We start from the raw sequence: 24,108 nt of genomic DNA on the forward strand, positions 1-24,108 counted from the left end.
GCAGAACTGTGTAAATTCGACTTGCTTAGAGAAAAGGCAAAAATAAATTATAAAAAAAAAAAAAGCAAAAGTAAATGAAAACGCGATTGCATGACAAATATGTTTTTCCTTGCATCAACATTTTTGTTATTATCATAGCAATATAATTATAATTTGTTGGCTTATTTTTGTTGTATTATTTATGATATTTACTTGAATTCCGTTGTAGCAACTTGGCAAATCAATAAAAAAAAAAATAAAATAAACCTACAAAAAATAAAAGCAAGACACATACCTACATACATACATATATAGAATAAATATTTAGACAAGAAATTTTTAGCAATGAATATACCCAAAGTCACAGAGATCTGTGCGTAAAGCGAATTAACACAAATGCGTTAATACAATTAGTTAAAAAGTGTACGAACAAATGAATAAATAGTAATAATATATATAAATGTGATAAATATACATACATATATATATATATAATTATATATGTATATAAACGCTGTCCGAGGAGTGTTCGACTGAGACGATTTTTGCAACTTTTAGTCGCGAAATGAAGCTCCAGCTTGGAAGCTGAATTGACGAGAAAACGATAAGAGACTCTAGACCGACCGCGTGTGATAAGCCTTACCTCCCCTACCGCGATACAGCAAGACCTATACAACAACAACAACAAAAACAAAACAAAACAAAAAATAAAACACCAACCGCAACGAAACGCCATACTATCAACATGTCTGAACTTTTGAAGGCTTTGAACTTTACTGGCAATCTGTTGGCCAATTTTGAGGATAGCAACAGTAGCAACAGCGGCAGTATCATAAATAGCAGCCATGAAATTGGCCTTAATCATTCATCGGAAGGTATCAACCTAACTGCAACCACATTAAATGCAACAACAATTGCTGCCACAAATTCCAGTAGCTCGAGCGGTGAGAAATTAGATCTTGGTGGCTTCGATTTGCCTGGCAATTATTCCATACTTATCAATAAGTTGGAACAGTTGGCCTTAGGCCTGGATTCGGCATTGGGTAACTTTACGATCGATCGCCAGGAGGTTGAGATCAATTTGAGTGGCGGTGCCACCGATAATGATGTGGCCGATGTTGCCAATGATTTGCTCTTTAGCGATGTAATACCCCCCGCAGCACGTGCCCCACCACCGCATATTGGCCATGGCTCGAATCGGATATTCACTGGAGACGATGCCGAAGATTTTGCCCATGTTGTCAGTGATATTTGGATTGGTGTCATCCTGACCTTACTCATAGTGTTTGTCATATTCTTCATATGCGCTTGCTTCGTCTATCACAAGTTCCAGCAATGGAAGAACTCATGTAAGTTCCTGAATAAACCGAAGAAACTGATCATTGAAATGTTAGGATTATTCAATTTAGATTTCTATTCCATTCATGTTAGTTAATTACTGACAATGTTTAGTGAAATATAGGAGATTGTATCAAAAAACTCTCATCACAATAGTCTCTAAATCTATTTTACATATCGGTAATCACTGAACCAAATCAGCCATACATAAATATAATCCCCTTCAATTTTTTACTTTAAAAACGAATCTATTTAAAGAAGTTTATGCTTTGTTTATCTAATGATTTATAATTGTACTTAGATATTCTACAGAATTGCGTCAACAAATTTCTAATTGAATAATTTACTCACAAGTCCAATCCAAATCAAAGTGAGAAAACCCGTTTAGGGTGAACTTCGACTTGGACTTTGGGACTTCGTTTGCCATCCAAAAGAATTGCAAGACTCACCCAGACACAGCAAAATATAACTAAAATAAAAACAAAAACAAAAAACAGAACTAACACAAAAATAACTTAAATATAAATAAATAAACAACAAAGTTTGTGCATAGAAAAAAATAACAAAAACAAAACTACCGAAAAAAAAAAACAAAGTCTGCAGGAATAGTTTTCAAAAACAAATGAAAATTAAACATAAAACCAAAGAAGCCAGACGAACAGCAGCCACTCCGAATTTTGTATACACTTTTGTATAGTTCATTTAGTCTAACTATTAAGATTAGACACAGTGATTTATACTGGAAAGTATGTATTTCCTAGTTTCAACTACTTTTTTAATTGCAGGGTAAAAAAATCAATATACCCGTTTATGGAGAAGTTTATATCAAACAACCAGGGGAAATGACTCACAAAACAGAAGTAGAATTGAATTTTTAGCGTTTGTCTTGTGACTTTTTGTACTTTTCGAGTTGGCGGGGGAGGGTGTTGAGCACAGGGGGCGGAGTAGGAAAAAGAGTTGGATTTTGGGAATAAGAATGGGAAGGCATTTTGTTGATTGAAAGAAAACCTTTCAAGCGGCATGGGTAAATAAACAAAATTCCATCTGTCTTTGTCAGGTTATTTATTTTTTTTTTTCGAATTTAGCATTTTGCTAAATGAAATTCACCAAAAATGATAATTATCAATAAAGGCTAAAACTGAGTTCTCCCCCTATGCGCATAGAATATGGCTAATATAAATTATATAAAGGCAATTAGCTAATAAATTTCATTCAGCAAGCAACCCAGTAGACAATGCACTTTTCGGACAAGAGGAGAATTCTCTCCTTGTCTCTTATCTTTTGGCTTTGGTGTTTGTGAGTCTGAGGCAAAAGCAAACATAACCATTTCCAGTTAATTAAAGTTGCAGTCAAGTGGCCCAAAGACACAGATAGAGACTATAGATAAGCACCAACACCACACACACACAGAGAGGGAGAGAAATAGAGAGAGAGAGGGAAACACATAGAAATGCAAGAGGGAGTTGTAAAGGGGAATGAAAGATACAGGGAGTCTCTCAAGTGTTTGTTTATTTGTTTGTTTTACTTGGCCTCGATTACATTGCAAATTTGTGTTAATTAATTGAAAACTTTTTTTTTTTTTTGCTTTGCTTTCTATTACCCCTCTTTCGACTGACAGCCGACAGTCTCACACAACACACACAAACACACACACACACACAGAGAGAGAGAATTGTTGATGGGCGGCAATATTCTATTATTGTCTTTTCCAATTACAACAGTCACTGACAATCCCAAGTTAAGATGGTTCATAACTGAACTGAAACCTCAATGATAAGAGAAAGCTATGAAATCTATTTATATACATATATTAAGTTATGGCAAATCATAGATAAAGACCAACTAAAGTAAATTTATTGATCAAATTTCTGCACATCTCCTTTTAGCCATTCTCACTTCTGTACGTTTCAAGGCTTTTGGCCAAAGGTTTCTAAACTCACGTTCACATCTAAAAACTGAAAGCAAATACAAAAACTTTTTGGCCTTAGCAACTAGCAAACCAACTTTCCCCTCATCCCCATACTCATCCCCTCTGACTGACTCTACCTTGCTCTCTCTCTTTCTCTCACTATCTTCAGCGGTCCACGTTCATTCCCCAAACTTCGCACCTAGTCACAATGCCACTTAAATTTTACTTCAATGCTTAGACACGTTTTTGCGCTTTGTTTAAACAATTTAAGAGTAACATATTTTTAGTAGTTAAGTTAACAATTTTGTGTTTTTAGAGAGGCGTGGCCTATTTGCCCTACATATCCATAAATAAAGGCCTTAAAATTTAAAGAAAGAAAACAACCAAAAAACCACAACACGAAAGATCAAAAAAAAAAAGAAAAATAAGACAACAAGACAATATTTATCAAACCGCAGAACGTCACTCATACGCACAGTTGGACATGCGGACAGCCAGAGCAAGCGACAGGCAACATTGCGTATGAGTGACATGACGTGCGCTGCATTTCATTTCATTTCGTTTTGTTTCGGTTCATGGCTGTTTAATTTCCGTTTAATGAGTTGTTTATCTTTTGTTCTTCCCTTCATTCTTGCGGTTCTGTGTTTGTGTGTGTGTGTGTTCTTGGCTGTGTGTGTGAGAAGGGTTGTTGTTTTAACTGATTTGCCATCGCCCCAACCATTTTAAGCCTTTAATAATAAATACTTATGTGATAAACATTTGTTTAATAGGTAAGACAGGTCTCCAACCTCTCGTAAATTTACATTACGAGATTTGATCTTATGAGATAATCAGATAAGATGTTGGAAAAACAAAAACAATGAAAGAAGTGTGTTGGAATTGCATACCTATAACTATGAAAACTATAACTAATGTAGTTTTGATTGAAGTTAATAGTAAGCAACTAAAACACTCATGCAATAGTAAACTAATAAGTTATCATGGTCTATTTTGTATGGCAGAACCTATATTAGTCTACTTTAAGATGTCAAAACCTTAAAGAAGCAACTCTTTCTGTGAGAACTTTGCTCTAATTTTTGAAACAATATTGAAGCTAACACTTTATATTTTATGACATCAAAGAAACCTCAACTCAAAAGTGTTACAGATAATGAAATGAATAATTGCTTACAATTGTTGTTTATTAGTTTGAGTTTTGCTATCTTAAACATTGTTAATTGTTAGTCGGCATTTTTTGCCTCACTTAAGTTAAGTGTTCTGCAGAACAGAAAGAAGGTTAATGACGTTCAAGCAGCACTTGAATTTCATGAACAAATGTTGTTTGAAAAATTGTATAGCTTAGAAAATGGGATTCACCTTTGGTTATCCCCCAAAAATACATACCTATGTATGTACATACATATATGTATAATAATTAACACCTTGATGAAAAAAGCAAAACGCATTTCACTTAAAAATTTGCACAACACAAATAAAATTAGAAATGAAATCAAATCATTTCATGTGGCCCAAATAAAAATACGTTAATTAAATTAAGTAGGAATTGATTAAATTTGCATATATAATTAACATTTTGCCATTGATTTCATGTTGATTTAAGCGTAAATTGCAATGCCGGTGCAATCATTATCGTCATCATCATCATCATCATCATTATCATCATCGACATGGTCGTCATCATCCGCAGGCACAATGGCCACTTGAGTCACATTTCTCCCGGATATGGATTCGATATTAAGCCGATTTTATATAACATTGCATTGGTTGAACGCAACAACTGACGTCACACACACACACACACATATACACACACACATAACATGCTTTTCACAAGCATACTAGACACAGAACATTTACATTTTAAGCCGCTTACTCTTATATACATACATACATATATATAGAACGGATTTCGTATTTGTATTTGTTGTCCATTTTCTATTTGTGGCTTAAATCGAAGCACAAAATTCGCATAAATATGCTAAATGAATAAACCAAAAAAAAAAAAAAACACACACACAAACACAGGGAAAAAATAAGCCTGAAATGTGTTGCGCAAATTAGCAAGAGTAAGTAAAATGATATTTTTGAAATTTTTGTAATGAAATTACTAAGGACAAAGAAATACCTTAAAATTGCTAAAAATACATTTAATTAATTCAACGTTTTACAATTCAAAAAATTTTGAAAAATAAGTGAGAAAGAATTCGGTATTTAATATCTTTGAGATTGCTTTCTTTGGCAATAATAAATTAAATGGAGAGAATGTTGGTTCTGCAGTTAAAAGACTCTTTATGAATTGGTTCGAGATAAACTTATATGACTTTAATGAAAGTTAACGATTGTCCAAGTATAAGTATAAGCAATCGTACTACGGGCTATGAAAACCAATCAAGCACAACTAAAATGTGAATTGTGTTCTTTAAATGTTTGCCAATTCACAAAAATCAATCTACCTTGCTGTGTATACCCTAGATAATTAGCAAAACAAAAGGCCACAGAACACAAAAACCCTACTGCTATTCCGACCTCACCTCCACCTTCCATCGGCCTCCTTTTTCAACCCCCTCCCGTCATGTGGTCGAATCTATCTGCTCAAAACGAACCGTAGCTCTCTTATTATCATCATCATTGGCTAACCCAATCGACATGATGCTTCAATTTTATAAGCCACAAAACGTGTTGGATTTGTTGTCAATGGCGCTAATTGCTTAATTGAAACTGTTTTTCGCATTGGCAAGCTAACTGTAAAGCTATAGACATGTGTTAAACAGCCCTACCACCTCCCACCTCATGATGTTGGTGGTGCCGATGTTGTTGTTGTCGTTGTTGTTGCTACTATTGACTGTGTATTGCGGTGCGGCATAGCAAAATGTCAATTAGTATTTGGTTGCTAAAAAGCCCAAAAAAGGCAATAGCAACAACAACAACAACAACAACAACTGCAACAAAAAGAACAAACAAAATTAGCTTGAACTTTTCCCCTCTAATGCTGTCACGCTGTCGTATACGTAATATACATTTTGATTAGCCATTACGCATACGCCAAGTGAATTTCATTTTATATATATGTATGTTCCATATAATTTGTATTGTTTGCTGCTTGTTTTTATTGTTGTTGTTATGAATAAATTTCGTTATGCCTTCCATCATAATTGGCGTTTGGAGTAAGAAACAGAGTGTGTGAGAGAAAGAGAGAGAGAGTGAGAGAGATATGGAAACAAAAACCAAAAAATTAAAGCCGAGCGAGGAGAGTGAGCGAAATGAGGCATATTTCAATAATTGAAAGCCATCGCTAGGATTTTTAATTAGTTAAATGCGCGTTTAATTAGCTTTATAAATTATGCACAGTCAGCGGTTAGTTGCACCATTCGGCCCTGCGGGAGCTGACTTTTGCAGTTTTTGCACACACACACACACCACACACATGCAAATACGTACTACATGTATATATATTTCTCATTTTTTCCTGCATTTTTTACAATTATGAATATTTGTTTGTTTAACATGCAGACGGACAAACAGGACTGACAGGGCAATTGCTCTGATTTATTTATGTGTACATATGTATAAGTATATATTTATGTATGTGTGTATGTGTATGTGTATGTGCATGTGTGTATATATGTACATATATTTGTGTATTTTGTTGGTTTGTTTGTTTGTCTTTTGGCTGTCGACGGAAATGAACTGAAGCTATGAGCTGTTTTTTATTTTGTTGTTTTTTATTTATTTATTAATCATTGCATGATTTATGGTGAAATAATTTTTAAATGAAATAAAATAAAAGAAGTAAAAAAAAGAACAACTCAAAATTGCCCAGAGGTCAAGAAAAACGTTAGTTTAACGATAAACAAAAAAAAAACCGAGCATCCTCCAACTGGTGGAGATTGAAATAAAAATGTTGAATATTTAAAATTGAAAATTATTAAACTTCGTTAACTCAGCCAAGCAAACTCAACTTTGAGTATTTCATTTATTACATTAATTTTGCAGCAGCTGAGATTTGTAAAATTTGGCTTTATTTATAATTAATATATAGAATTGGTAAATTATCATCTTTTTTACTGACAATGAGATTCAATTTTTAAGGAGAAGTGTAGCCGAGGCCTAATAAAGTCATTGATGAGGAGTGATTTTTATTAATGAATGATGGAAAAGAATTTGGTTGTTTTTTTTTCTTATATGATTTTTAAGATGTTATTATCTAACTTAATATCTGTTTGAGTTTGACGTTGTTCCAAATGATGTCACTAAATTTGATAAAAAGCATTTCAAGTTGTTTCAGATAAGAATTACTTTCAAAAACAATTGTTTAAGTTAAGTTAGCTAAATTATAATTGAATGCAATATGAAAAAGATTAAAAGCGTTTAAAATTATATATGAAAATTTTTTAAATTTATAAAATATTCATATTAAGCATACGCACCATTGGGCGGCTACTAATCGATAATCGAAAAATTTTACGCGCGCTGTTGTTAGTGTTGTAAAACGAGTTTGGAAAATTCAACGATGTCACAGCGGCTCACACAAAGGAAAGAGCGCAGATGGCCAACAAAACCATAAACTAAGAACATAACAGCGAGGAAGACAAAGAGAGCGATACATAGGTATGAATAAAAGAGAACGACACGCAGAGCGTCAGAGAGACTAACTATAAGAACATGTTTCATACAGACAGGGCCAATAAAGCCGCTTCACTAGCCTGCAAGTGAACGAACCCGCACAAAAGAATTGCAGCAGCGACAGCGACAGCGGCAGCGCCGCGCCAGACTTAACAAACAAATTTCATTCAAAGAGCACACAAGTAAAAACAGAATTAAAAAACACTAAGAGAAAGAGATGCGAAGCGACAGACAGAGAGAGAGAGAGTAAGAACATGATGTCTGAGAACGTAATTGTATTAGTGGCCTAAAGCCGCTGCTGCTGTTGCTGTTGTTGCTGCTGCTGCTGCTGCCGCTGCGTGTGGCTTTTTGTTTGGGTAGTTTTAAAATTAACCACAAAAGAGGAACAAGAAAAAACCAAAAAAAAAAACAACAAAAAATACGAGAAGCAACGAAGAACAAGACAAAGTCAAAGACTGAGAGTGAGAAGCTAAAATTCAATTAAAAACAAAAAAAAAAGAAACAGAAATACAATTCTGCTGACAAGGCTTGATCACACACTGATAAAACTTCACACACACGCACACACACACATATATATATAGACACAAACAGCTTGGTTAAAGCCGCTGTTGCTACTTTACTTGTTGTTCGACTGTACAACGGGGCGTATACTTGTTTTTTCGGCTATTTGTTTTTTTCTATATACACATGTATGCACATACATACCATGGACTTTATGTACATGTGTGAGTATGTCCATACACACGTTTGCTTCTTTGCTTCGCTTTTTTCACGCTTTCGCCCAGCACTTAATTTGCATATTTCTCATACCCTGTAGCCAAAGGTTAAAACGGGGAATGTTTAAGACGGCCAAACGTCAAAGGGAAACGATTTAGCAAGGCCGTATGGATTGTGGTATTTTGACTGTTAACCCATTTGTGTTCTTTGTTTCTTAAGAATCATTAATTGAGCCCGATGTTTGTTCTCTACAAGTCACCAGGGGGGTACAGGGTACAGGGTATCTCAAAGTCGGCACTTAGTCTCCAAGTGGTGGTTTCATTTTGTTTTTCTTCTTATGTTTTGGCTGTCACGTTGACTATCTTCTATGTGGTGTGTTCTTTTTTTCCCTCGCTGTTGTTTTTTTTTTTTTTTGACTGGCGGTACCACACTTCGTATGCGTAATATTGCATTCAACATTCTTATTCACTGTTTTTGCTGATTTTTACTTTTTTTTTTTTTGCTTTATTTTCTTGCCTGCGCTTTTGTTTAAAAATCAAAAAACAAAAACACACAGCAACAACAACAACAACAACAAAGGGGAGAGATAAAGATAAAAGAAATGCGTCATGGTGTCAGAATCAACGACCGAAAAAAAAAACTATGCAAAAACAACTATCAAGTAGAAAAATAAATTGTCATTGCAAACCGCTTTAGATGATAAGCATAAAAATGTTTACGAAAGGGAGTTCTAAACCCAGGGAATCGTATTAACTTTGGCTAGTCCCATACCCTTTAATATTGGACTCTATTCCTTTGAAATGAACCAAGCTGATGGATTTTTTATGCAAAATCTATAAATCGACTAGTCAATTTTAGTTGTATTTTTGGGAATAGAAGAAACAAAGAAAAATTTACCTTTAATTATTTCTTATGATAAAGTTGATCAATCATTTTCCAATATTGAGACATTTATAGGCCAGTTCCTAACACCTGATAAATGCGTGTCTCTCAAAATTGATTCACATTATATTCTTTACTTAGAAACGAATGTACATCTTGTGCAAGGGTATAAAAAGAGTTTGCAAAGGCAACTAGATATGAAAAGCTAGAAAAACAGAAATAAAATATATACATAAATGTAGATTCAAATGAAAGATAAACAATAAATCTGATACCAATACAAAACGAAAGAAAATGCTAGCATTGCGAATATCAGTTGGACTTTATATTTTCTTACATGCATACATATATGGCTAGAAATTTCCTTTCATTGGGCAAATTCAAACTCGGTAAATGACATCCCTTACTTGATTTAGTTTTTGGCATACTCTGGCAATTTTCGATAGTTTACATTTTCATCGAAACCCAACGGATCATTTAAGAGAAATCATCATCACACAATCCGAGATGGATGTGAGTGTTCTCTTTTATTTGTTAGCAGGATAACGACCAACCCCTTGATGATTTTATAACAACTATTTACCTTTTAACAGAGGGAAACTCTCTCGATAATGAGCACAAGTATTCCATCCCCCATACAGATTCCCGGCAATAGTTGGCTAGGCCTGTTCCGTTTGGGCAGCTGCTGCTCACCATTTACTCACCCCGATGCAGGTTATTGCCAATTCTTCCAAGGGTTGATTACAAAAGAAATTTCATCAAATTGCGAATTACAAATAAAAATCAAATATAGCTATGTGTGTGTGTGTCTCCATATATGTACATATATATGTATATATATTGGTAAATTAAATTATATTTTCATCGATACATTCATTAATGTCTATATGTAGATAAATGCAATTTTTTTTTTTTTTGTTTGTTTTACTTTTGCGAAATGCTTTCATTCAATTCTTCTTGTCTTTTTCATTGTCTTAAACTAAAAGATTCGAGAAATATATAAACTTAAAAAATATGTATATATGTAGTTGTATCTTCTTATTAAGATATACAAAGAATAAAATTACATTCATTCTGGAATTTGAGTAAAGTAATATAAACATAAGAATATATTTATATTTAATGACTTTGCAAATGTATTTCATGCAAAATACACTTGAATAAATATTTAGAAATTAAAATGTTTTCGAGAACTTTCAAAATATATACCTTAAATATTTAGTTTTAGTAGGCAGTAGTAAAGTTTTGTGTTGGAAATGTTTCAATTTATAAAAAAGAACTCATTGAATACCAATGGAATATCAATTTGTATATCAATTCAATTATAACGAAAGATTGATTAAAAAAAAATTATAAATCTTTATATATGATATTGAATTGTTGTTCCATTAGATTTCTGCAGTAGTTGCAGATAATTTTTCAATATTTAATCTTAAATCTACACAATAGATACATAGTATAAATTAATATCTCTAAACTGAGGACTTTTAGATTGTTCACAAAATTATATGCTTTGTCTTCTGCTTCAAGTGTTGTTCGATACAAAAATATGGTTTATATATATAGTTATTAAAGTATGCAAAAAAAAAATAAAAATAAAGTTCTTTGCAGTCTCTTCCTTAGATAATTGTGCTTATAATCATGTTTTCTTTTATAAAGTAGTCTTTTTTTCTTTAAAGTTAAATCAAAATGCAATCCCCTGCTCCTTTCTATTTATATTATATACTGAATACTAAATCCCTGCTGCAAGTATGTAGAAAACAGCGAGGTTATTGTTTTTTTTTTTTCTGGTTTTGGAAAAACAATCGACATTTTCTTCGTATGTTCGCTCGTTTTCCCAAAATGTTACATTGTTGACTTAAATGACTAATGAGTAAGAATGAGTTGTCTGTTGATCCTGATACAAAAAGTCTTTTCTTTATAACTCCGTTGCCTGTTGACCGACAACTGTGAAATAGCTTGTGATCTTACGATTGGCCTTGGTCTTATCGACAGCAGGCACACTGCTGGACAACAAGGCATTCTCCTTTTCAGGTGTGGTTTCCTCGTCGTCATCGTCATGAACTGCTTTTGGATTGGCCATCTGCATGGAAACTGTAACCGACACTTGACTAATTGTCGATTGGCCACCACCACCACCATCACATCCGGCTCCGGCATCGGCTGGTAATTCCGGAAGATCCAATTTACTAGCTCGTGGCGCTGATGTTGGCGATGATGATGCAGTGGATTCTTCGGCAATTTCCGGCAAGGTATTTAAGCTGCGCTTGAGGTCGCTCAATAACTTTTCCTGAGCTGCTATCTTTTGTTGGAGTTTCTCACGTCGGGGCCGACGTGGAGGAGGCTCGTCCTCGACTGGGGCAGTCGCTTTAGCTCCTGCCGGCTCGGTTTCGGAATCTACTGGCTTTTTGGTTGAGGCAGAGGAGCCAGATTTGTGTTCCTTCTGCTGGTGACGTTGAAGATTGACACGTGAGGAGTAGCCACGCTGGCACAACTCACAATTGTAGGGTTTTTCACCTAAGGGGAACCAAAGAAAAAGGCGAGCATTTTAAGATTATTTTAAAGGCAAGGAACGGTTAGCTTAAACCTCTAGAGAAATGATCGCTTATTTGACAACTTACCAGTATGTCTTCGCATATGGACGCGCATGTCGATCTTCCTGGCAAATCGCTTGTCGCATAGTTCACATTGTATGGGCTTGTCGCCCAAATGGGTCCGACGATGCACAACGAGATTTTGGCGAGCTCGAAATGCCTTGCCACAAATATCACAACCAAATGGTTTCTCACCCGTATGAATGCGCACATGAATGGACAAATCAGAGCTGCGTACGAATCCCTTGCCACATCTCTCGCACTTGTACCGACGATCGTTCTTATGATGGCGCATATGCAGCGACAGATCCTGTTTGGTGGCCAAAGGCATCGAGCATATCTCACATTTGAATGCCTTTTCGGTACGATGGCGCAACTGATGCTCGGCCAGGCGCATTTTCAAGCGAAATGCTCTACCACATTGACCACAAACATAGGGCTTCTCGCCTGTATGGAGACGCAGGTGATCTTGCAATCGGGAGAAACGCTGAAAGGTCTTGCCGCAAAAGTTACATGTGTGTATGGTATGGCTGCCATTGCGGTACAATTCGTCTGGAGATTCACGTTTAACTATGGCGGTGCTGTCTGTTGCAGAGCTATTATTGGACACAACTGGATCAGCGTCTTCGTCATCGTCATCCTCGTTGTCTTCCTGCTGCTCATCATCATCATCGTCTTCTTCATCCTTGATGTCCACATAATCAACCGGCTGACGAGTTTTGCGCATGCGTCGTTGTTCCACAGGTTCCTCTTCTGTTTCCTCTTTGATTTCCTTGGTCTCATCTGAGGATGTGGCTGTGACCGTAGCTGCGGATGTCTTTCTGGTACGTTTTCGTTTAACTACGCTGGTGTTATCCTGTTGGGAGTGCAAGATTGTTTATTAATTAATTCTAAAAATGCTTCAGGATTAAACTTACGTCTTTTGATTGCTGATCCCTTTGCTCTTCTTCCACCTTTTCATCGAGTTTATCTTCCTGCAAGAGATTTTCTAATGGTTTTTCAGTCGCCACCGTCTGTTGTGCCTTCTTTTTTGTCTGTTTCTTGACTTTTCCACGCTGCTCAGTAGCTTCCTGCTTCTTCTTTGTGCGCTCCTCACTTGACTCCTTTTCCATATGTTTAGTCGGAAGCTCCACTTCCGTCTTTTTTATCTGCTCCTTGTTTTTTCCGGACGGTTTGCGTTTGTTTTGCTTTACTTCCCGTTCTTTTGATGGTTCTTTTGCCAGCTCCTTCGCCTGTTCTTTTGTCTTTTCTTTTAACTGTTCTTTGGCCTCTTCTTTGGCCTGATCCTTTGCTTGTTCCTTAGCCAGTTTTTTTGACTGTTCTTCTGACTGCTCTTTTTGATCTTTCGACTTTTCCTCCAGTCCGCGTTTTTTCTTTACTTTGGGTTCTTCTTCCTCCTTTCTGGTACGTTTTCTACCACGTTTATTTGCTGTGGGCAGTTTGATAATCATTTTATTCACCTTGGGACTTATTGGACGTTCAATTGGCTCTGCCACTGTGGAATCTATCTTCCCGAGATCGTTTTTGTCATTGCTAGAGGCAATTACTTCAATAGGCTGCTGTTGTTGTTGTTGATCCTTGCCATCCTGCTCGGGTGGCGGTGTCTCTGGGGCTGCGGGAATGGGCAATTGTAGCTCCTGCTGTTGCTGCAGTGCCGGATTGGTCCTGGGAATGGTCACCATGGCCATTGGCGGCAGCTCTACAGGCTCCTCCTTGGGTACCAAGAGCTTAAAGTAACCATGTTGTTCGTTAAGATGCTGGCGCAAATGTTTCTGTTCCACAAACTGTGAATTGCAGGAGAGGCACAAGTGGAGCAGGGATTCCCCTTGGACCAGCAATTTGGCACAGGCTCGTTGAGCACTAGCTGACAATGATTCATCCAAATCCAATTTATCTATCTTCTTCTTGCCTTTACCCTGAGATTTCTTGGCCGGCGATGGAGAGTGTTCGCGTTGGAAATGTTGCGACAGTTTGAACCCATCCTCATAGTGGTCAGAGCAACGGGCACAACTGTAAATCAAGCAATGTGACTTTTCGTCGGCCAAAATTTGTCCAGCTACAGCGCTTGTCGATGATGTTGAGGATATTGTTGAATCGGAAGTTACTGTGGAGGTGGAGCATGTGGAACTGGAAGAGTTTCGGCGCATGGGCGGACGGCCACGAGGTTTACGTTTGGCGGCTGTAGCGACAACAGCAGCGGCGGCGTGAATGGAGGCTTGTTCTTTACCGTTACTGACCTGCGACTTTGTTGTTGTCATTGCTGCTGCTGTTGCTGCTGTTACTGTTGTTATTGCTGTTGTTGCTGCCGCTGCTTTTGCTGCTGCTGCTGCTTTTGCTGCTGCTACTGCGGCTGCTTTTGTTGCCGCTGTCGCTGCTTTGGCTGCTTCTTTGGCCTCATCTAAACGTATGCGCTGGGCCTCCAATTCGGCCTCATCTTCGCTATCGATCTGTAGGACCAGATCCTCTTCTTCATCATCCTCATCATCATCATCATCTTCGTCTATATCCATTTCCAATTCAGAATCCTCCCCTGCTGCTGCTGCCGATGCCGCTGACGCCGCAGCCGCTGCGGCTGTGTCTTCTTCATTTACGTTCGCTGTGGCTTTTCTTTGTTGTTGCTTTGCCACGGACACACTTGTCATTTTTTTTGTTTTTTTATGATTGTAATTTCTTGGCAATTTTGTTAATTATTTAGTTTGTTCTTGTTGCTGTTCTCTCTGATTTTCAATTCAACATTAAACGCCACAAGCGCTGAAACACAAACAAAAAAAAAATGCTATGTTAAATTTAACATTGTTTCTGCTCTTAAACGATCATGTTAACAGGCTTTGCGCTCTTTAATGCTAAACTTAGCAGACTTTGCGCTCTTTTATCACATTTTAACAGACTCTGAAATGATTATGTTAACCCTCAGATCAGAATATTGGAAAGTGTTGCAAAGTAGAAAAACTTATCGTTGATCGATGAAAACGAAATAAATCGTTTTAGTTTAAAAAAAATAAAGATAAAACATATATTATACAAATATACATATACGAGATATATATGTATGTATATGTACATATATGTATAAAGCAATCATTTAACAATTCACCTAAATTCAAATTCACATTCCCTTGGCACCATCTGTTTTGCCATTTGAACACTGTCCCACCCAACGTTAATGCTATTTTGATAGATATTTAACTTTTGATCCTGGCCGGAGAAAAAGAAACTATTTATTTATTCCACTCACGCATTTCCCAAGTGCATTTTTGTTTTCCCCTACATTTTAGCACTATTTCGTGGTTAACCCTCACTCACACTTCACCCACACACACACACATACACATACACACATGGCCTTAAACGGCCTATCCCCCATTGTTCTACTATAGCGACTATGGCGGGCAACATGTGCAAAAGTCAATTTGAAAATTGCTCCAACCGGAGCGTCAGTACCGCGCCACACCGCCGACATTTTGTGGTTGGCTATAAACAACACTAGAAAAGTTGTTTATATTGTTTTTAATAACATGTGTGCATGTGCCTCAGTATGTGTTTGTGTGTGTGCCGTGCATTTTATAAAGCATATTTTTTCCTCCAAAGTTTCAGCAAGTTCAATTTGATATAAATCAAGTGTCTGGGTAACATTTGTTCAAATTAAATGGGGCCGGGGGGAACCACCCAGAAAAAGGTTAACTACAATTGTCTAGAGTAAATCACACAAATAAACTAAATTGTCATCAAGTTGGCCCTAAATAGGGATGTACAGAACTAGAAAAAAAAGGGAAAAAGTAACAAATACCTGGAATTATAAATTTAATAAACGAGTATGAAGTCTTTTTTTTCTGCTTAATTTAAAACTTATTAATGTCAAACGTTTTGCAACACTTGCCAATAGTAAAAGTATAACGGCTCTTTGAAAATTTAAATTTATAAATGAAGGCAGCTTAAATTTGTTATATATTTACACGATTCTGTTGATATTTACCCATCTCTATGATGTGTATAGTGTGTTTGTGTGAATGGTTGTGTGTGTATGTGTGGGCGTCTCTTTTACGGAAATAAAAGGCACGGGAAATGAAATATTTGCTAACAAATAGACACACTTATTACTTTTTCTGTTCTGAGATGCTGCTGACTGTTCTTACTACACAGGAGATGTCTTATTCACATTGTTTTTGGTCCCTTTTTATTGTTGTTGTCGTTGTTGTTGTTGCTGTTTTTGCGTCTTTAACTGACATGCCGCAATTTTTCTTCATTTTTGCGTTCCGTGAGCATTGTGTCAGGCCCAGATGAGAAGATGAGAAGAAGGAAGCTCCAGAATGCCTGCTGGAGAGATGGATGGGTTGTGTTTGCTAATATTTGTGAGCAGTTAGTTTTAATGCTCTATAGCCGAAAGGACATATGCGTTAACGAAAGCAAATTATCCACCAATGTTAAATACATCAAAAGGCATTAAATAAACATCAAAGTTTCAAAGCTTCTTTAATATCCAAAGAGACCGCCCCAAAATGGAAAAACCCCAAAAGAGAAATATTAAAGTAGCCAAAACGATAGAATTTTGCTTCATTTTAATTCACTAATATTTGATATTAATTCAGCATATAAGTAGGGGGTAATATAGGGTGATCAAGTGTTGTCTCACTAGAATTAGAAGAGAACAACATCCTTTTGTATTCCCTTCAGTTGAGGGCAATGTCTTTGGGTCATGTCTCCTACTAAAACATCATTTTTCTTGTTTCTGCAAAAACAAAAATATACAACATAAGGAAAAATGGCAGAAACACACACACACACACACACACACAAATACAAAAAGCATTGCAAAAATTTTTTGACATGCGTTTAGGTTAGAGGTTAGCGAGAAACCTTTCATACAAAAGGAAAAAAGGAAATGTTTTATCCCTTTTTTGCATGTTCCACTCTAAAAACAAGAGTTTAATTAGTTGAACAAAGAAAACAGATGGGAAACCCCAAACCGAACCCATCAAAAACAAAAAAAAAATTGAAGAAACAAAAAACGAACACTGAAACCAAACCCCCCCAGAGGCAAACGCATAAACTTGCCCACCATCTCTACGTCCCCCTCTCTCTGGCGCGATCCTTTGCCTTTGCCACTACACACGGCACTCCATTCCACTCACCATTCTCAATCCTTGCCCCAAAGGGAGGAGGCATAGCTAACAGTTAATGGTTAACGCCTTTGCCTACCCTTAGGCATTTGTGTCTGGCAGCCACAACTTCAAATTTATAAAATGGGGAGTCAGGTGAAAAGAAAAACGGAGAAAACAAAGAAGACAGAAAAGAAAAAAAAAACAACAACAACACACAAAATGCCCGAGTGGAAACAGTCATAATAATGTTTCAAGGCCGCCTCAGCCAGGGGAGGCCATTGGGGAGAAATTTAAACGGCAATTTTGAGCCTTGTTTACCAACCCCAAGGACAGCAACAGCATCCACATCCACATCCAGCATCCAACATCCGTCCTGTACTGGGCTAGGCTGTGCCGTGTCATGGCTGGCAAAACTGCTTACGTGCCCCACCGCCAAAAACAAAAACAAGAGCAAAAAACAAAAAAAAAAAAAAACGAAAGATGTTGGCTGCCTTTTTCGTCTTTCGTTTCTTGTCTTTGGGCTTTCTGCTTTTCCTGTTGGTGTCGGTTGTGGTCCTTGTCCTGGTCTTGCTTCTGTTTCTGGTCCTCGTCACATCATTTTTACTTCTACCTTCTACTTCGTGTACACGGGCTCCACATGGGTTTTTCGGTGGTTTTGGCTTGCCTGCAAATCCCCGCCTAACATAAAGTGTGTTTAACTTAAATATCTTTTGGGGGCGGTGGGGCTTTTGTCCCAAAATTCTCGTTTATGGTGTGTGTGTGTGTGTTGTCCTGTTATGGTGTTGTCTTGTGCCTTACGGTGTCGTATGTCCTTTGACCTTTGAGGCAGCATATTGACTAGTTGGGCAAATTTCCCATATTTTATGCACCACGCACTTTTCGTCTCAGTGTTTATTTTTGCTTCTTTCCGTCCTTCCTTCCTGCCTTCATTTACTCTCTCGCACACACACACACACACACACACACTTTTCGTCCTGCTTTCGTTCTGTTTTTTATGCTGCACTTCATTTTATTTGTTGTGGCTAAGCTGCGCTTGGGGAATTGAAATGCCTTCTATGTCCCTAAAGGCAGGACCAGGCCCACACAGCACCAGGACAGTTCATCAAAGTCAAGTAGTGTTTGTTCTTTTTTCTCTTTTTCTCTCTCTCTCTCTCTCTCTTTCTCTCTTTCCCGCTTACTCACTCCGGTCTTTGTTATTTTGGTGGGCATATCAAATAAAGCTTTTTGAGTGGGCAGTTTATGACAGACAACGTCAGGACTTAACGTGGCTCTTTAAGGTTCTTAAGTTAAGAACTTTCAATTCAAACTGACGCCTCAAACGTGACGCTTTCAATCAAAACGTTGTCTAAAACTCCATTTAATAGCAAATCTTTATTTGATTTTATCTAGACAGATTGTAAAAAAAAGAGGCTCAATTTTTTGTATTGTAAGTGAAAGGTTATTCATATAAACCTAACATTTAGATTGAACTTGATATTTTAATTTGAAAATGACAATTTGGCCATATTTTGAAAAATGATTTGGCTAGAAAAAGAACTCCACTTGTCTCTGTCCACAGTTATTAAAGTATTTCCTATACAGAGGTCAATGACCCCAGCAAAACTCCATGGCTAAAATCTCAAATTGAATCTTTGCGACAAAATTAAGTAAGAGTCAATTGAAAATTACTGAAAGGCTTTGCCAGCACGTTGTAAACCATTATGATTCACAGATGAATCCTCCTCCATATGGCTAATGTCCCCCCCTCAACAAATTCCAGGATTCACCCATTTTACCCAAAAACACTCGAATGAGTTTTCGTTTTCCATTTCTTGTTCCTCATGTGCCTCTTGTCCCCATTCCATCTCACATCCAGTTGCCTGCATCATCAATTTAATTTTTTGAAGCTTAACAAAGAGAAATGAAAAAAAAGAAGCAAAACGTAAGAAGAGAATAACAACAAAAAGTGTTGCATAAAAAATGAACGTCAAACATGTACGTTCAACTGTCCGTCGGTTTGTCCATCTGTCTGTCTGCCCGTCAGTCCGTGGGTGTGAAAATCCGTAAAATTCAAAGGGGGGGAGGAAGACACAGAGAGATACAAAGACCCGCAGCATCGTGGGGGGCGGGTGAAGGCAAAAGCTTTAAAGGGTGTGAAACGAAGCGTGTGGCATTTTCCATGTTCTATACTTCGCTCATCCACCACAGTCAACCCCCTTCCCGTCCCTTCCCTTCCAGCTTCCACCCAGCATGCGGCTAATCTTTAAAATCATGTACAACGTCACTAAAACGCTTGCCGCATCAACAGTTTTTGCCAGAGTCGTCGTTCTTCCTGCTGACTCACCGGCGACCTCGCTTCACCTTACCTCATTCCATCTGAATACCTCCCCCACCACACCCCACCACCCCCCACTCCAACCTCGGCTGGCCTCGTCACTCAATCATCTTACCCCAATTGCAATAAACTGTTTTTTGTTGCCTACTTTTAAGGGTTCGAGTTTCGTATGGGGAATTTGAATGGAGACGCAGGTTGCATTTGGTCATTTTGGACCAGCTTTTAAAGCGTATAAAAATTTCATTTATATCCGGGTAACATCCCCAGAAACAAATATCAAAGTATCAAGAGGGTTTGCAAAAAAAAGAAAAATCCAAAAAACGTGGACCAAAAAGGTAACAATAGACTAGCACGAACTGACGCATATGTATACATATATACGTGTGTGTGTGTGTGCGAATCCCCTAGGTAAAAGAAAGGAAATTGATTTGATAATTGAAGATTGTTTTAGTTTTTTTTTTTTGTCTCTCTGCTCGCTCTGTCTCTCTATTGATGTGCGGCACAACAATCGAACAGATGCCAAAACTATAAAAAAAGAAATAACTTTGGATATACTGAAGCTTATAAAGTTTTTGACCAGCATACATATTTGTAAATGCTTCAAACTCTTTAAATTCTCACTCTGTTTCTTTCTATTTCGCAAGGCAAATTTTCCAAATACTCAAAAAATTACCTAATCTAGAGCTTTATGAAATTAAGGCTTATTGGAATACTTTGCATTTATTGTCGGCTTTGACTTAAGTTAATATTTAGCGTGAAACTAATTCAATACAATTAAAAACTGAATCTTAAAAGCATTAAAATAAGAAATCAGTTAAAATTTGACAAGGTAAAAGATTCGCAAAGTTAATAGTATATTTGAATTTTCCGGGATTTTTCAAATTAAGTTTTATGTTAACAAATGAATGAATATTGAATCAATTTTTTTTTTCAATGATAGCTCGGGACCACTTAAGGCAGTGGATGGGCTTGGGTCTGAAAAGTCTCCTTCTCTGTAGCTGACCATTTCTAAATATGGCCCAAAATACCAAAAGGACCTCAATTGTTAGTCCTCATGTGGAATAGATGCAGTCAAATGACTGTTAGATAATATCAAGGCTAGTAAAATAAAGTTAGAAGTGAAAAACTAGAACGATATGATTAGAATTAAATTTTACAAATGGTTTAAATAACTTAATTAAATTGTATAATCTCTTTATTTTCGATTCAATTAACAGAGATGTTTAACCTTTTAATACTTAACTTTTCATTGCGTTATTACTACTTAATTACTAATCTTATGTCTCACTTGTATTTAATTACAGATCGTGCCAATCATAGTGATCCCACCATTGAGATTTGTCGTCGCTGTCCACCGGACTATGAAGCTGAGTCGTTGCCATCGTATACGATAGTTTCTGGCCTGCCCACATACGATGATGCACTGGAAGAGTTCCGCAAGGCTGGCATTATACTCACTCCGTCGGTGGTGCCAATTATCAAGATATTCGAGTGTCAGGGCAATGGAGATGCCGGTGCCAAAGAGCCAGCTGTCGGCTATAGTCTGGTGGAGACGAATGCCAATAATGGCGATGGTAATGGGGATAACATATCGCTGAGCTCCATTAATGGCACTTGCCATTGTGGCAATTCGTCGCCTACCTCAGCAACAACAGCAACACTGCCGCTACCAAGTTATAGTGCCGCTTTGGCAGCAGCTGCAGCGGCAGCTGCACCACCACAGGTCATTGAGCTGTCACCCGATCACTTGGCCTCTCTGTCCCAAAAGCGTCTCTCGCTGCAGATCTCATTCAATAATTCGGTGCGACGTCAATCACGTTCTGGCTCCGGGTTGCGTAATCATTTATTGCGTTCGCGGGCTGTCGGCAATACGGCGGGATTGGGTCCCAGCAGCACAACAACAACAACCACGACATTGGTCACATTGGCCTCAGCGCCAAATCAAGCGGGCAGAGAGGTGCCACTGCCCACAATACATCGCTCCTCGTCCACATTATCCTTGTCCAATGAGCGCCAGTTGCTGGATCAACGTTTAAGGCATTTACATCATCGCGGGTCGCTATATTGATTATTGATTGTTACCTCGATTCTGTTTACCTATTAAATATATACCTATATTATTTTTTGTTTTTTTTTTTTTGTTTTAGTTTTAAGTTGTAAAAAGAAAAAAGAATAAACAAAATGCAAGTTTTTTTTGTTAATGTAAAATTTTGGAGAGTTTTGTCAAATAAATAAAATTGTGGTAAGTTATAGAGTAAGCAGCTCCTTTGTGGTGGCCATGGCAACAAAAGAGTTTTCCTCAAAATCAGTTAACATTCGCATTAGCCACAATAATTATGAGCGGAGCCACAACTCGAACTGGTCTAGTGCCAACACCCAAAAGACATGTGAAATATGTTAAAAAGGTGATAATTAAATTTGAAGAGAACGACAATGAATCTGCTACTGAATAAAGGTTTTATTTCTCGTTGCAGCGGAAACATCTCCATGGCGATGACCTGCGAATGCCACTTAAATTTGAGGCAACGCCTATGCCTCTGTCCCTACGGCCATTTGGTGGACTGTTCAATCCCTTTGCCAAGGGATGCTCAGTGCTGTGCAACCACCCGGCGCCATCAGCTGTAAAGGATGTCATCCATCAGCTGAAAACCTCATTGGCCATTGAGGGCAAAAATGCACAGCAGCAGCTGCAGCAAGGCAGAGAAAGGGATAAGGACAAGGATCAACAAGACTTGGAGGATCCGCATCATCAGCACCATGAGACGGACAATATTCCCGAAGATCTGTTTCGTCGTTATGCCGAAACCGACTCTCGCCCCATGACCCCAACTCCGACAGTGACCAGCATACATACGAGGACCAGTGCTGGATCGTTTTATCGTCGTTGCATTACCCCCGAATGGGGTAAACATGAGAATATCAAGAGAAAGAAAATTATACTAGATCTGCGGCGATCTCATTCCCAGGAGACTTTGTACTGGAAGCCCAGTTCGGAATTGACCCAAAGTGGCATAGAGGAGGATAAGAAACCCAAGAGCGCTGGCGCCAATGAGGATAAAAAGCCACGGCGACAACCGTCGAGTGAACAGCGACCGAAGTCATCGCTGGGAACAGCAACCCTAACGCCTGCTGGCGTTGGTGTAGCCGGCGGAGATCAGGGCATTGAACTGGAATCGAAAGTAAGGACCACCACCTGCATCAATGAGCACGAGTTGAGCGATGATGATGTGAGAAGAGGCAAGAAACGAAAGAAACTAAAACCGGCCCAAGGTAAACTGACAACTAAAAGACTCATTTTCAATACTCAAACAATATTTTGTTTCAAGCCACAACCACATTTCATTTGAGCGAGGATCCAGAGACTCAAGTGGCCGCTTTGGGCCCAGATTCACTTAATCCCAGCACCAGGCCCAGTCTAATACCCAATGCGGCTAGCTTGCTGCCCAAGGATAAGCGAGAGAGTGAGCGGGAACCCATATTGCTCAAGGGTAGCTTTCTTACCGATGAGGCCTTTCAGGCTCTGAAGACTGATTTGGATGTGGATCTAATAGAGAATACTTTCGGCAGATATGTATGTATGAGAGCAACTCGTCCGAAGTTCGAAGAAAACCCAAGTAACCCATGATATTTTTTGGATCTTCCAGCTAAATCGTGCTCTCAAAGAGGCCATCAAGTATATGCCACCAAAACAGAAAACCAATCCAAAGCCCATCGAGGATAAGTCGTCTACACCGTCGACAAATCAAACATCAAAAATGCCCAGAAAATTCTCGAAATCGGCCACCCGCTTCGATGTGCCAATGGATCTAACTATGCTTAAGAGTTCAGTATTTCAAATAGCATTCATCCAATGTCCATTTCGATTCTAACGCTTGTGTCCTTGTAGCCATGACCCCTTGGGATTACCTAAGCAGGTATGTTTGGGTATCGCAGCAACGTAAGCAGCTCTATAAACGTGTCTTCCTCAAGTATTTGAGTCGTTGTGAGGAACCCGAGAGTGAATTGGTGGCCGGCGATGATTTAAACAATCTGCAAGAATATCGATATAACGAACGTACTCTGATTTGGCAACACTTGCCGCAGGCTCTCGAGGATGTGTTGGAGTTTCATGGCACAGAGACGAATGTCCAGAATGCCTTAACCATGTTGGGCTATGATCCAGCTGCGTCCAATGAAGTTGTGGACTTTCGCTTGTGGTGCGGCATTGTGTCATTTGCGGAGCGTTTAGTTCTGGTCAATGAGTGTCAGGATAACGATGATGAGGACGATTCCTGCGATGACTTGGAGAAGGCGGACTTTAATAGCATGGAACGGATAGCGGCTGATTATCAAGTTCCAGATTTATTGCGAGAGATGTTTAAAGTAATACGTCAAACGCATAAGTTATATTATTAAAATAAAATGTTCGATTTCTCCTTGATTTTCCTAGACTTCACAATGTAAATCTTACATCGATCTGGTTAAAGGACATAAAAATTGTCCTAACAATGGCTGAGTTATAGCTAAATTTGTGCACTTGTAATTACTTCCCAGTTCTAAATAAAAACAAAGTTTCAAAAAAATCATAAAATCCTTGAAATCTCAGCTCTCCGCATGACTATTGTGATATCTTTTGCACCCAAGATAGTCCATAATGTTTGGAGTTATCAT

General features: G+C 38.0%; 3 protein-coding genes across 3 annotated transcripts; 2 read left to right on the plus strand and 1 right to left on the minus strand.

The window, feature by feature from the left end:
* Window positions 1-488: 488 nt before the first annotated feature.
* Window positions 489-21,575, plus strand: LOC6643133. Its single transcript, XM_002065878.4, has 2 exons — window positions 489-1,328; window positions 20,763-21,575. Exons 1-2 carry the CDS (start codon window positions 725-727, stop codon window positions 21,524-21,526), a joined length of 1,368 nt encoding a protein of 455 aa, XP_002065914.1. The 5' UTR covers window positions 489-724; the 3' UTR covers window positions 21,527-21,575.
* LOC6643134 (neurotrophin receptor-interacting factor 1) lies at window positions 10,791-14,698 on the minus strand. The gene is made up of 5 exons (XM_002065879.4): window positions 14,418-14,698; window positions 14,337-14,383; window positions 12,963-14,295; window positions 12,073-12,901; window positions 10,791-11,968 (listed from the first exon to the last, which is right to left on the minus strand). Exons 1-5 carry the CDS (start codon window positions 14,685-14,687, stop codon window positions 11,370-11,372), a joined length of 3,078 nt encoding a protein of 1,025 aa, XP_002065915.3. The 5' UTR covers window positions 14,688-14,698; the 3' UTR covers window positions 10,791-11,369.
* Window positions 21,576-21,743: 168 nt separating the features above from the next.
* On the plus strand, window positions 21,744-23,985 carry LOC6643135. The gene is made up of 5 exons (XM_002065880.3): window positions 21,744-21,863; window positions 21,933-22,728; window positions 22,785-23,029; window positions 23,103-23,280; window positions 23,345-23,985. The coding sequence occupies exons 1-5, from the start codon at window positions 21,795-21,797 to the stop codon at window positions 23,851-23,853; spliced, it is 1,797 nt and encodes a 598-aa protein (XP_002065916.1). The 5' UTR covers window positions 21,744-21,794; the 3' UTR covers window positions 23,854-23,985.
* The last annotated feature ends 123 nt before the right edge of the window (window positions 23,986-24,108 follow it).

Source organism: Drosophila willistoni (genome assembly GCF_018902025.1).
Source record: "Drosophila willistoni isolate 14030-0811.24 chromosome XR unlocalized genomic scaffold, UCI_dwil_1.1 Seg41, whole genome shotgun sequence".
Lineage (NCBI taxonomy): Eukaryota > Metazoa > Arthropoda > Insecta > Diptera > Drosophilidae > Drosophila > Drosophila willistoni.